Source organism: Mandrillus leucophaeus, unplaced genomic scaffold (assembly GCF_000951045.1).
Source record: "Mandrillus leucophaeus isolate KB7577 unplaced genomic scaffold, Mleu.le_1.0 Scaffold32, whole genome shotgun sequence".
Lineage (NCBI taxonomy): Eukaryota > Metazoa > Chordata > Mammalia > Primates > Cercopithecidae > Mandrillus > Mandrillus leucophaeus.
Genome location: NW_012103365.1, coordinates 2,893,052 through 2,907,343, shown reverse-complemented (window position 1 = coordinate 2,907,343; position 14,292 = coordinate 2,893,052). Strand labels below are relative to the sequence as shown.

At 47.1% G+C, this 14,292-nt stretch overlaps 1 protein-coding gene across 1 annotated transcript in view; it reads right to left on the bottom strand.

The window, feature by feature from the left end:
• Window positions 1–3,717: 3,717 nt before the first annotated feature.
• CACNG3 (calcium channel, voltage-dependent, gamma subunit 3) overlaps window positions 3,718–14,292 on the bottom strand; it is a 125,899-nt gene continuing 115,324 nt past the window's right edge. Inside the window, exons 3-4 of the mRNA XM_011987942.1 lie at window positions 11,156–11,296; window positions 3,718–4,773 (exon numbers count right to left, since the gene is read on the bottom strand). Coding sequence (XP_011843332.1) covers window positions 4,262–4,773; window positions 11,156–11,296 — 653 coding nt within the window. The 3' untranslated portion in view covers window positions 3,718–4,261. The remainder of the gene's footprint in view (window positions 4,774–11,155; window positions 11,297–14,292) is intronic.

Sequence of the window (14,292 nt, the reverse complement as noted above, 5' to 3'; positions counted from 1 at the left end):
TGGTCCAGAAATGAGTCAGCTGGGAAAGGGAGCTGCATTTGAGGGAGAAGGAGATGGAGAACTCAGCAATGGAGCAAGAGATTCGAGCAGCATGGCCAGGAATGCTTAGTGAGGGTCTGCTGTATGGGCTTTCAAGTCAGGCAGACGTGGGTTTGTATATCGGCTTTGCTATCTACTTGTAAGTTTCACTATCTACACAATGGATTTAACAATCATACCTGCCACAAATACGAGGATTCAATGGGACAAGATGAGTGAGGTTCATGGCACAGTGTCTGACACCCAGGGTGGTGGCTTAGTGAATGGAAATACTCTTCCAATGGATTTGGATGGCAAGGATTGGCGTGAATCCTGGCTGCAACCCAGAAGTGGTAATATTAATATTTATCTGATGCCAGCCAGCGGGGTTCAAGGGGGAGCAGCCTTCAAGCAAAGGTATCCCGAGGCTCCTGTGCCAAAGCTTTACAGGGAGCAAACCTAGATGGTGTGGTGGGGAGGGATGTGGGGTAGAAGGGGAGTCCTTCCGGGGTCACATGGCTCTTTCTCTCCTCTAGCACTCTGGCCTTTGAAGAAGGACTTTATTCGTGACTACCAGGGAAGATACCCTGCTAGTTAAGGCCCTGGGGCCTTTCTCTCCATCCCAGATCCACTTCCCAGATGCCCTGCTTTTGCACACTCCCAATTCCCAGGGTGCCTGGATGCTGCTGCTTCCCCTTCACAGTGTTCTTCACCTGTTTGCTCCAGTTCTCAGATCCTTCCCTCTCCAAGGGGTGGCTGGAGTCACTTGTCCCCAAGAGTAGGAGGAAATGCATGGCCCCTAAGCAAAGATGACATGCAAATTCACCTAGCATTCCACAGTTTTAAATAGCTAATGCATTCAGGGCTTAAGATCTGGATGATGGGTTGCTAGGCGCAACAAACCACTGTGGCACACGTCTACCTAGGTAACAAATCTACACATTCTGCACTTGTATCCCGAACTTAAAGTAAAATAATAATAATAATAAATTACTTCAGTTAACATTCCCAAATATTTTTCACATGCTTCAAAATAAAATCTACCTCGTCCTTCATCTTTAAAAAAATTTTTTTAAAAATGAAGTGCTCTGTAACCTTCCATGAAAACAAGAGTAGGAGATGATTTGATATGTTGCGTGGCTGCAGTATCACAGAGCATCAAATCACACAGTGAGAAGGGTACTCCCTTTTGACTTCTCCTTTGCTCCTTCTGAGTAAACCAAGGGAAGCATCTTATTTTGGTGCCAGAATATCCTTTAACACCTCTTTAACACTTTGGTTATATCCTTTTCCCGAAGAACAGGTAGCCGGCAGCCGGCCTTCAGCCGAACTCAGGGAGGTGGAGGTTGCAGTGAGCTAAGCTAGCAACAGCTAAAATACAGCATGATTGTTTTTGTTTGCATTGTATTTATTTTCCCAGTTACCATTTGATTATGGCAAGGAATTTCAGTTTTCTCTTTATAGTAGTGATATAAAGTTCCTTTTCGAAATATATTTATTAAAAGATTGAAAGCGAGTAGGCTTGAAGAAAGACATTAGGTAAACAGTTGTTGATGTGGGATGTGGATATAAAAAACTTCCTAGGAGTGGCACTCAAATGACTGAGCTTGGAAAATGCTGGAATACTGGGGAAGCCACGCAACGTAGGAAGCAGAGGCTTAGATACAAATGTCGCTCTGCTCATTAGCACCCAAGACACTTACTTTCTTTGAGCCTCTATTTCCTTACCTGCCAAAATGGAGATGATAATTCCTACTACACGTGGTTCTTTGGAGGACTAAATGAGATAATTTAATGTATGTGCGTGCCATTTGCATGCAATGACTCAAGTGTTGAACAAAATGAATTGTCCCTAGGTGCACTTTACAATGAAATTCACTGTGTGAGTGTGGGCAAGGTACTAGTTTCCCAGTACTTCTGTCCCATAGTGGGAATAAAATTTGGGCAAGTCACAGCACTTCTCTTTCCTCAGTTTCCTCACTGGTAAAGTGGAGATTTTAGGAGGTATTTTCTTCATGGGATTACTGGAAGGATGAAATGATTTTGTGTGTGTATGGCAGCAGAACACAGCCTAGTACCCACAGTATCTGGTAGGTGTGAGCTCTCAAGCCTGCAACCCTGCCTCCTAGCATGCTGGAGTCCTAAGTGGGAAGGCTCCTCAGAAGTGTGAAGACCTGGGTGTGTACCAAAAATTCTCAAGGAAATCACTGTGGGCATAGGTGACATATTTCTCGTACTTTTTTGTTTTCTTTTTTCAGATAGCATCTCACTCTGTCACCCAGGCTGGAGTGCAGTGGCATGATCACGGCTCACTGCAGCCTCTACCTCCCTGAGTTCAGGTGATCCTTCCATGTCAGCCTCTCAAGTAGCTGGGACTACAGGCATGTGCCACCATGCTCACCTAATTTTTGTATTTTTTTGTAGAGACAGGGTTTCATTGTGTTGCCCAGGCTGGTCTTGAACTCCTGGGCTTGGCCAAGTGATCTGCCCACATTGGCCTCCCAAAGTGTTGGGATTACAGAAGTGAGCCACCATGCCCGGTCAACATATTTCTTGTGCTTTCTAACATCAAATATTTAAAATATTCAAATCCTTCCATTCTCTCTTCCCAGAGCCCTCAGAGCCTGTGAGTATACTCTCTCTCTCTCTCTTATATAAAGTAACTTCCATTTGGCTTTTGTCTTGCTACAGTAACACTTGCTGTGGACTGAATTGTTTCTCCATCCACCTTCCCATTCCCCCAAAATGCATATGTTGAATCCCTAACCCCCAGTGTGATGGTATTTGGAGATGGGATCTTTGGGAGATAATTAGAGTGAGATGAGATCACAGGGGTGGGACCCGTGGTACCCACACTGTGGGATCTGTGGCTTTATGAAAAGAGAAACTGAGAGAGAGAGAAAGAGATTACTTTCTTTCTATCGTGTGAGGACACAGCAAGAAGGCTGCTGTCTACAAGTCAGGGAGAGGAGCCCTGAGCAGAAACTGAGTTACTTAGCCTCCAGAACTTTGAGAAGTAAATGTCTGTTGTTTAAGTTACCAGTCTTTGACTTTTTTATTTTTAAGAGCTGGGGTCTCAGCTAGACTTGAACTCTTTAACTCCTGGGCTCAAGTGATCCTCTGGCTTCAGCCTCCAAGGCTGTAGTCCCATAAGCTGGGACTACAAGCTCATGCCACCTCTTCCAGCCCATTTTGATATTTTGTTGTCACAGCACAAGCAGATCAACACGATGCTTACTCTGCCTAAAATCCACCCAAAACGTTGAAAAATATGTATTTATTGTTTACAATGTGCTAATCATTTTAAACACATTGTTTTATTTAAACCTCACAACTCTGGAGGAGAGTGCTATTATCATGTTCCATTTTACAGATGAGGAGACTGAGGCTTGAGGCTTAGGTGACTTGCCCAAGGTCATAGAGCTATTGCGTGCCAGATTTAGATCTTGAAAACCAGCATTCACTCACCCACCCCCAGGTAGCCTCCAGGAATTCAAGCAGAAGGGCTTGAATACTGATTCGGACATTTGTGGGAATACCTTACTAGCTTCCAAAGGTACAAGGTGAGCCTTCTTAGTGGCTCAGGTGTGGATGAGCAAAGTTCAGCTTCCAAGATGGATGTGAGCCAGTTTGGAGGCAGGGGAGTGAGTTTGTGTAGGAAACACCCAAAAGAAAGAAAATACCCTCTGGCTCGGTTGGTTACGACAAGGCAAAACCTTTAATAACATGAGTGCTTATTACATTAGCTGCTTCGGGGCTCTGACATCTTTGATTTCTGGTCATGTTTTTCTAACACATAAAGGTGAATGCCTCCCTCAGGCCACCTGGGCGGTGGTTGGTTTCCTGAGGATTCGTGTGGGTAGACAATGGGGACAATTATGAACGCGCCTGATGGAGATTCAGAAATCCCCCCTGGCCACCACCCGTGACTTTTAGTAAAGTCCTCTTCCAAGGAGGGAAGAATGTGGAGGTCCTTCCAGTAAAGAAGGAAGAAAGGAAAACATCTGGCACAGATACACAGAGAGAGGAATGACATGAAGGGATTGGCTTGAAAAGTTAGGGAGGATGGAGGGGTTAGGACTTGGAGGGTGAGGGGCAAATGTGGGAGAGGGCTGAGTCCATTTGGTTTCATTCTTTGTAAAAAGTAATACCATCACGAGGACCATGCCATGCAACCTCAGAGACATCTCTGTACACTTCCCCCAAGGCTGTGCTGGGCGTGGGGCAGAGGTCAGAGGTCAGTTCAGACGGGCGTGGTGCGCCTGTTGGCCGGATTATTATGCAGTGACTCTTTGAACTCTTTGGGTGTGGAATTGTGGAACTGTAGAAAAGCGTGGTCCCGGTCGGAGTTGAGGAGGGTCCCCATGGTGATCTTTGAGGGGTCCCGGGAGAGGGTGAACATCGAGATGTCAGTGGAAGGGATGGTGTGGAAGCCTTTGCTGATGGGGGACAGGTCTCGGGATCTGGGCTCGGTGGAGCGAGAACTTGACCGCCTCCGGAATCGATACCTGTAGGGTGGGAGGCGGGCAAAAGTAGATTTCTTCAGGAACTCCGAGTGAGATTTGGCTCGTAACTGCTGATGTTTTTCAATATAGATGTGCACGGCAACCACTCCTACAATTTCTGCGATGATGAAAGAGAAGGCTCCGAAATAAAAGGACCAACCATAGGAGTAACTTTTTTTGGAGTCACGCTGCCCGGGGTCTCCAGCGTTGGCTGATATATAAACTATGATGCCAATGATGTTGCTTAACCCTAAGAGAAGGGGAAAAGAAAAATACATCCTTTATAAACCTCAGCGAGAACTGTCACTTTCCATCTTAAAATATTTATAGAAAATGTGGAGATAATGGGGAGAGAGGATAATGGACTATAGCTGGGAAATCCAACCACTGAGATCTTCTTGCATGTTCTGTCACTTGGGAAATGAAGAATTCTGCTGCTCAGTTCCAGGCAATGTGTATTCAGCTAAAGAATACACGCTACTCCTACAGCAAGTACAGAAGAACTCAGAATGCACTTATTTTTCCGTTAGAAGCAATTCATCTCATCAACACTTAATCTTTGGCACTAAGTCATGAAGATTGTAAAATGAACAAGATACACGCCCCTGCCCTTGAATTCTTTACCATTAGTGGCAAAGACTGACATGTAAATGCAATTACAGGAAAATACAGTAAGGGTTCTACCGGAGACACATAAAAATGATTCAGGAAGAGAAGGAGAGAGAAAGACTAAGAACCTGGCACTGAAGATGAGGTGACATTTGAGCCAGATCTGAAAATTAAACAGGGGTAAGCCAAGAGATGAAAGACTGTTGACGATGGCATGTGAGAGAAGGCATTGAGAATGACTTACTAGGGTTCTAACTTGGGTGCTTGGGAGGCTGGTGGCATTTTGAGCTCAAATAAGAGGCAGCAGAGAATCCAGGTTTAGATAAAAGAGGAGGTTTGAACACATTAAGTTGGAAGTGCTTATGGAAAGTCCAAATGGAGCTGCTCAGTGGAAATGTATGGGTCTGGAGCTGAAATTTGGGACAATAAATAAACCCATGGGGAAGAGGTGGGAGCTTACCAAGTCTTTTTATCTGCACAGGATATGATAATGCTTCAGATCAGCTGTTGTTTGAGCACCAGGGCACCAGGACTTGGGGAACAGGAAGCTGTTACCTCCAACAGGCAAGGCTTGCAGACTTAGCTTCCCAGAGTGCCAATATTGTTGGAAATAGCTGCTTAGCCCACAGGAGAGGAATCAGTTTCCTAGGTAGTGGTCAGTAGGAGCAGGAGGTTTGAGGGGCTGTGCACATCTCTGCCTACCTTTCTCATGTTCTTACTCCGAAGGGGATATGTCTCTTTTGGTCCCTTTGTTTCAAGGGCCTCATCCAGGGCTTGGTGCCAACAATGACTCATGGAGGTTGTTGGTACACCAGCTGGCATCTCTTTGCCTCCAAATTTAGGCTACCTGTAGGGTGGTGCTAAATGGAGGTTGTCCCTCATTATAGTTTCCGACAACAGTTGGTGAGTAACCATTTCCAGGAGCCTCCTGAATTCTCTCTCTGTTCCTTGAATGTTCCATACTCTTTGTGGGCATCCCCAAGATCTCCCTACAGTCCAGCAACCAAAGGGTTAAAGCTTGGTAGAGCAGGAGACACAGGACTGGGCCCCAGTGCCACCCTTCTGATTAGCTGGTGCACATCCAGTAGGGTTATTTGTTTTGTTGTTGTTGTTGTTGTTGTTGTTGTTTTTTAGAGATGGGGTCTTGCTCTCTTGTTACCCAGGCTGGATTGCAGTGGAACAATTATAGTTCACTGTAACCTCAACCTCCTGGGCTAAAGGCATCCTCCCTCCTCAGCCTCCGGAATAGCTGGGACTACAGGTATGTGTTACCAAGCACAGCTAATTTAATTTTTTTTTTTTTTTAGAGATGGGGTCTTGCTATGTTGCCCAGTCTGGTTTTGAGCTCCTAACCTCAAGTGATCCTCCCACCTTGGCCTCTCAAAGTGTTGGGATTACAGACATGAGCCATCATGCCCAGCCTCACTATGTTGAATAGGACTTCTGATTATATTTCATCTAAAACTTGTCTCCAGAGTACAGGGCTAAAATCTGCTGCTTCTCTCCTGCCTCCTCTTGGTTCTACCCAGCACAGACATTCAGCAGGTAGGCAGCAAGTTCTCATCACTGAGCTATTTCTTATGATGGGGGCTGACACATCCAGCTCTGTGTCAGGCTGCAAGAAACCACAGGGTGACAAACGGCTCCTCTTCCTGGAGTGTCAATTTGGCTTGAAGATGAGTAGGGAAGACATATTCTTTTATATTAAAATGAACATGGATATAATAAGGAGAAGGCAGAATTCACATGAATTTTTAAGTTAAATGGGAGTCAGACTTCAAAGACGTCTCAGCTCAATGAAGGTGGCTTCTATTGATGTCCCCTGACTCCCCCGGGCCATGTTTTTTCTCTCCTCTGCCGTGAGGAATATTTTGGTGGCAAAGTTTGGAAGGTCCCCAAAGAAGGTCTTTTTGGCGGCAGTGCGGTGGGTAGCGGGGAGTGGGGGAAGAAAAGAAAGAAGTTCAAAGAGAGGCTCAGATGTTAGACTGGGCTGATAGGAAGCCAAGCGAGTTGCCAATGATTTACAGGGTGCTTACCATGTGCCAGGCACTGTGCAAAATCTTTATGTGCATCTTACCTATTAATCATTGCAGCAGGCCCACTTAAAAAATGATTTCCCTTTTACAGATGGGGAAACAGACACAGAGAAGGTAACTTACTTCCCGTGTCGAGCACAGCCATTAAATTAAAAGTAATTGCAAAAACCACAATTATTTTTGCATCAACCTAATAGAAAATGGTTGAAGTGAGATTTGAATCCAGAGCTCTTAGCCATGGTGGATTTAGATTTCAGTAACAAGGCTTAGGGAAAACAAGATGTGAGTAGGCAATTGCTTTGTCCTACTTTCAGACTGTAAACTCCCTGAGGGCAGGGACTAGGCTTATCTCCTTCATTGCTATGGCCTTAACTCCCAGCCCAGAGTCTGATTCATAGCAAGAGGGCAATGCATATTGAATAAGTGAGTGAGTGGAGTTGATATGAGAATTAAATGGTACCTTGTATGTGATAATAGCTACTATGTGTTGAACACATACTGGATGATAGGCACCACTCTGCACACTTTATTGCTACCAACTCATTTAATCGTCTTAACAGCTTCAAGAGGTGAGGCCATTATGATTCTCATTTTTCAGATGGGGAAATAAATGGAAGCACAGAAAGGTTAAGTGACTTGCCCAAGGTCACACAACAGGAAATTAGTAGAGCTAGATTTGCACCAGGCAGCCTGACTTCACAGCTTTACGCTCTTGGGCATTCTGCATAGTATCTGACACATAGTAGGTGCTCAAGAAAGGATTGTTTTCTCTTTTTTTCCCCCAGCACTCTTATTTACTGATTTCAAGGGTTGTTAATTGCTTGCCTCAAATGATCAACCTTAGTGTAGATGAGCAAAGAAGAGCCTTCGAGAGTAGTGAATCCTCCAATCCTTTCACTTTAGAGGTGGAAAAACAAGATCTTCAGGTTCTTTGGGGAGATCAGTAGAAGGGTCTGGGATTAGACCCCAAGCCTCTGCCTTCCCATCAGGCTTCCTCCACAGACTCACACGCTTTCTAGTTCCTACATATCTAATCTACCTGCCATCCCTCACAATACCTCTTGTGAGAAGAAAGTTGCTGGTGACACACTCTTCCCTAACAATTCCCTTGGGGGACAAAATAATGATCTTCTCTCATTCTCAGGAAACTCTCACATCAGCATGACACTGGAACTGATCCTCTGGAGCGGCCAAGACCAAGCGCCTGGGAGGTCTGGATGGGGCCACCAGTGACAGGAGCGTGCCTCAAGACAAAACAAGTCCCTGGTTTTGCCAGATGCTAACATCTGTCCACACAGAGCAAGGTAGGGGCCACTGCCACCTGTGGGCTGATCTCATTCCCCTGGGGCAAGATGGCAGTTTTCCTTCTAGTCTGTTGCTTGAATCAGTTCTCAGAGACTCAGCTTTAGACAGTCTCCCTTTCTCATCTTACGGAGGGGGAAGCAGTGCGGAAGGAATTCAAGCAAGATCTTGTGGGGCTCCAGATTTTGGAACTGTGTTGTTGCTACTTTTCTAATACTGGAAAATCATATTGTGCTTTCTCTGTACAGTCTCTGATGTGGTTTGGCTCTCTGTCCCCACCCAAATCTCACCTTGAATTTTAATAATCCCCATGTGTGAAGGGTGGGGCCAGGTGGAGATAATTGAATCAAGGGAAGAGTTTTCCCCATACTGTTCTTGTGGTAATGAATAAGTCTCATGAGAGCTGATGGCTTTGTTTTTGTTGTTTGTTTTTGTTTTTGTTTAGATAGAGTCTCATTCTGTCCCCAGGCTGGAGTGCAATGGCATGATCTTGACTCACTGCAACCTCTGCCTCCTGGGTTCAAGCGATTCTCCTGCCTCAGCCTCCCAAGTAACTGGGACTACAGGTGTGCACACACCACGCCCAGCTAATTTTTGTATTTTTAGTAGAGACGGGTTTCACCATGTTGGCCAGGATGGCCTTGAGCTCCTGACCTCAGGATCCACCCACCTCAGGCTTCCAAAGTGCTGGGATTACAGGGGTGATCTGATGATTTTATAAAGGGGAGTTCTCCTGCACAAGCTGTCTTGCCTGCTGCCATGTTAAGACGTGACTTTGCTCCTCCTTCGCCTTCCACCATCATTGTGAGGCCTCCCCAACCATGTGGAACTGTGAGTCAATTAAAGTTCTTTCCTTTATAAATTACCCAGTCTCGGGTATGTCTTTATTAGCAGTGTGAGAACAAACGAATACAGTCTCCTTCCAGCAAATCCCATGCAGCTGGTACTATTATCATTATGATTATGACCTATTTTGAGACAGAGTCTTGCTCTGTCACCCAGGCTGGAGTGCAGTGGTGTGATCATGGCTCACAACAGCCTTGACCTCCCAGGCTCTAGCAATCCTCCCACCTCAGACCCCTGACTAGCTGGAACTATAGGCACCCACCACCACGCCTAGCTAAGTTTTAAACTTTTGTGCAGATTGGGTCTCGCAATGTTGCCCAGGCTAGTCTTGAAGACCTGTGCTCAAGTGATTCTTCTGCCTCGGCCTTCTAAAGTGCTGAGATTGCAGGCACGAGCCACCAAGCCCAGCTGCAGTTGGTACTATTATTATTTGCCATGTTATAGTCAAGGAAACCAAATTACAGAGAGATGATCACATTTCCCAAGGCCTGATTGGTGGATCCAGGATTGAAATCCAGGGGGGTTGCAAGCCACTCTTCCTCACCATTTTATACTGTCCACCACTGTCCCCATCCCAATCAGTACTCTGCCATCACCTTGCAAAGTCTGAAAGTCATCACCAGAGTCCAGCCCCGTCTTCCTCCATCCCTGCCCTGTTCTTTGCTTCTCTAAAGCATTTCATCCAGATGGCACTGATCCACCCCAAGAGGAGTGGGCTAGGAAGAGATGGTAAAGGGATGAAAGCAAGGATGAAGGATGAAAACTCAGGGAAGCAAGGAAGACAGGACACCAGTGAAGGGATGGAGGTGGAGGGAGGTGAGAGAAGGCAGAGAACAGGACCCTTTTCTGAAGGTTGTCTCTCAGCGTCCTTGCCACCCTGTGCCTTCTTCTGGTCAGGGCTGCTATTGACTATAAGGTCTTGCCCCAGAGCATCTCGGGCTGCTGGTCTTTACCTTGTTCCCAGAGATGCGTGGAATGATAAGAGGATTTGAGCACTTCAAAAGCTGGATGGGGCTGGACTCTCGTGATGACTTTCAAACTTTGCAGGGTGATGGCAGAGTATTGATTGGCATAGGAACAGTGGAGGAGAGTATAAAATGGTGAGTAAGAGAGGGTTGAACAATAATTAGCTGGCAAACACATATCTCGAAGGGCCAGAGATAGTACATGAACATGCCCAAGTGAACACACAAATGCACTTCTATATTTTTACATTTACTTATTTATTTTTTAGAGATGAGACCTCACTTTGTCACCCAGACTGGAGTGGAGTGGCAAGGTCTTGGCTCACTGTAGCCTTGACGTCCTGGGCTCAAGCGATCCTCCCACCTCAGCTTCCTGAGTAGCTGGGACCACAGGTGTGCAGCACCACACCCAGCTAATTTTTTAATTAAAATTGTTTTTTGTAGAGATGAGGGTCTCACTACACTGCCCAGGCTGGTCTCGAACTCCTGGACTCAAACAATCCTCCTGCTTTAGTCTCCCCAATCAGTTCACACGTACCACATATGCAAGCAGCAAGCATGTATGTACACTCTTATACATCTCTCTCTCCTTCTCTCTTTCTCTCTCCTGCCCCTTTCTTCTTCCCTGTCTCTGTTTCAATCTCAGCCGATCCTGCCATGCTGTTTCCTCCCCATTTTTCCTTCATGCCGGCTTCAGCTAGAGTTTTGGCATCTTCGGTTCTAATGAAATTCTTTGAGTTCTCATCCTTAGCACAACTGGAGCATTTTCTTGCTCCTTCCCTGGAGGGAGCCCTGAATAGCATTGCTTCCTCCACGTGGCCCTGGCTTCGGTTTGGTATCTGTGAAGATCTCAGGGCTGGGGCCAGACACTCACCTGCAGAGACAAAAAAGATGCCCGCGCTGAGAATGACATTGTGTCTGCTGCGGTGGAACTCGCTGGCTGCCACGCAGAGCCCGCCGAAGAACAGCAGCGTGACACTGAGGATGGGGAAGACACTGGAGGCCCTCACAGCTCCTGCGGAGAGAAGGAGAGAGGCTTCTGCCTGTGCCCAGCCAGCCCCTGGGGTCCTCCCACTGCAAGCACAGGGGTACCTGAGAGGAGGGCAGCACAGGAGGAGAACAGAGCCTATGTCTAACATGAGCATGAGACCAGGCGCTCAGGGCCTGTGCTTAGAAGGAGTCTTAGCCCTTGGGGTTGATGCTCTGCAGTCACCATCCTGAGAATCTTAACAATTTCATAATGGAATGTGTGTTTTGTCAGTGAAGTCGGATGGGACAATGACACACGCGCTGGGGCTTGGAGACTTGACGTATGTGGAACCCCACTCCCTACCTCCCCACCTATCACCAACACCTTCCCACCTCCCTGCCTCCCTGGAAAAGGCTCTCAAACACCCATTCTCCCTCCTCAGCCCAGCGACTATTGCCTCTGCTTTGCCCTTGGTGGGAGCCCAGGCATGGACACAGGGAGAGTCAGAGTTGGGTGCAAGCCCCAGGTCCCTGGGAGGGTTTGCACTCACCAGGGAGTGTCCCTGAACCCAAAGAGTGTGCTATTAAACGGCAAATAGAAAACACCATGATAGATCGAGAGAGATGGCAGAAAAAATTAAAAGTTTTTTGTTTTGGTTTGGTTTTTTATCTGGGGTTTTTTGAGATGGTGCTTATTCTGTCACTCTGGCTGGAGTGCAGTGGTGAAATCATGACTCACCGTAGCCTCACCTTCCAGGCTCAGGCAATCCTCCTGCCTCAGCCTCTCAAGTAGCTGGAACTACAGGCATGTGCCACCATGCCTGGCTGATTTTTGTAGTTTTTGTAGAGATGGGGGTCTCGCTAAGTTACCCAGGCTGGTCTAGAACTCCTGGCCTCAAGCAATCTTCCCGCCTCAACTTCCCAAACTGTTGGGATTACAGGCGTGAGCCACTGCGCCTGGCCTAAGTGCCCAGGATTTTCATTTCACACTAGACCCTGCAAATGACGCAGCCAGCCCTGTATACAGGGACTCCCATCAGACCACATGCTGCTCATTAAAATGCAGAATCTTTCCCTGCACGCATCTACATTTGCATAGTAGAGAGTGTGACAACACCCATTGAATACCCATTTAGTCACGAATGAACAAATGAATTTGCTTATTCATTTGACAAACATTTCCTGAGCACCTAATAGATGCTAGGTGCTGTGGCGGGTGCTGCAGTCAGAGCTGACATGTTTAAGCACCACAAGGGCACAGGCACTGCCCTTCAGAAGGGACACCGGCTGAGGAGTCGAAGCAGAGTCCTGGAGGTCCCTGCGTCAGCTTCTTACTAAATACTTTCTGGATCATGGAAGGCCCTAAGGTCATGGGAGAGGGGCCCCATGTGGTTGAGGTCCCAGTATTTACCCATCCAGTATAAGAATATTTTCTGGTGGATCCAGGCCAGAATACATCAGCTGAATAAATTCCGTGCTCATTGGTTTACTAAGGAGCCAGGGGTCCTGTCCTCATGGGGCTTATGCTCTAGTAGCAATGACAGGCAGGACCAGCTACATAATTTACAGGGCCTTGTGCAACACAAAAATGTGAGGCCTAGGTGGGCATGGTGGCTCACGCCTGTAATCCTAACTTTGGGAGGCAGAGGTGGGTGGATCGCCTGAGGTCAGGAGTTCAAGACCAGCCTGGCCAACATGGTGAAATCTGTCTCTACTAAAAATACAAAAATCAGTTGGGCGTCGTGGAGGGCACCTGTAATCCCAGCTACTTGGGAGGCTGAGGGAGGAGAACTGCTTGAACCCAGGAAGTGGAGATTGCAGCCAGCCGAGATTGTGCCATTACACTCCAGCCTGGGCGACAGAGCAAGTCTCTGTCTCAAAACAAACAAACAAACAAACAAACAAACAAAAAACAGTGAGGCCTCTTGTTTCAGAATTGTTAAGAATTTCAAGATAGTGACAGCAGAGCATGGAACCAAGGGTGGGGCCCTTAGGAGGGCCAAGCCCTGTGTAACAGGTAGGACCACAAGAATCCTACGCCTGTAATCCCAGCACTTTGGGAGGCTGAGGCGGGAGGATCACCTGAGGTCAGGAATTTGAGATCAGCCTGGGCAACATGGCAAAACCCCATCTCTACTAAAAAATAAAAAATCAGCCAGGCATGGTGGTATGCGCTTGTATTCTCAGCTGCCTGGGGGGCTGAGGTGGGAGGATGACTTGAGCCCAGGAGGTGGAGGCTGCAGTGAGCCAAGATCGTACCACCGCACTCCAGCCTGGGCAACAGAGTGAGACCTTGTCTCCAAACAAACAAACAACAACAACAACAACAACAACAACAAAAACCCCATAACCCAGGCAAGAGCCCTTCATAGCTTGGACTGGGTGAGGGTAGACCTGAGGTGGTAAGATGTGGCTAGATTCAGGGAGTACTTTATATTTTGAAAGTAAAGCCAACAGAATCCGCTGATGGATTGGCCGTGGGCTGCTGGTTGTGTTTGGTCTTAGGTGCTGAGCGAATGGAGGAGCTTCTCCTGACCAACGACACATACGAGGTATGTGGGCCAGGGAGGGACACGAGTTTATTTTGGTTCAGGGGTTCAAAGCTTAGTTCACGTTAGTCAGTGTTCAAGCCTTTAACCTCCATATTCACTAGGTGTTTTTCTGCCTGTTTAGCTCCGGTCATTTTCATTTGCTACTGCACTTTCATTCATTTGCTTGTTTGTGTTTTCAGTTTTCTGAAAATCTGGTAACTTATTTAACCTGTGGGCCTAGGAGGGATGAAGGGGGAGGCCTGAAGTGGGGGGGCTGAAGGCACACAGGTGTGAGGAGGTCAGGAGATGGAGACCATCCTGGCTAACACAGTGAAACCCCATCTCTACTAAAAATACAAAAAATTAGCCAGGGGAGGTAGCGGGCACCTGTAGTCCTAGCTACTCGGGAGACTGAGGCAGGAGAATGACGTGAACCCGGGAGGTGGAGCTTGCAGTGAGCCGAGATCGCGCCACTGCACTCCAGCCTGGGCGACAGAGTGAGACTCCATCT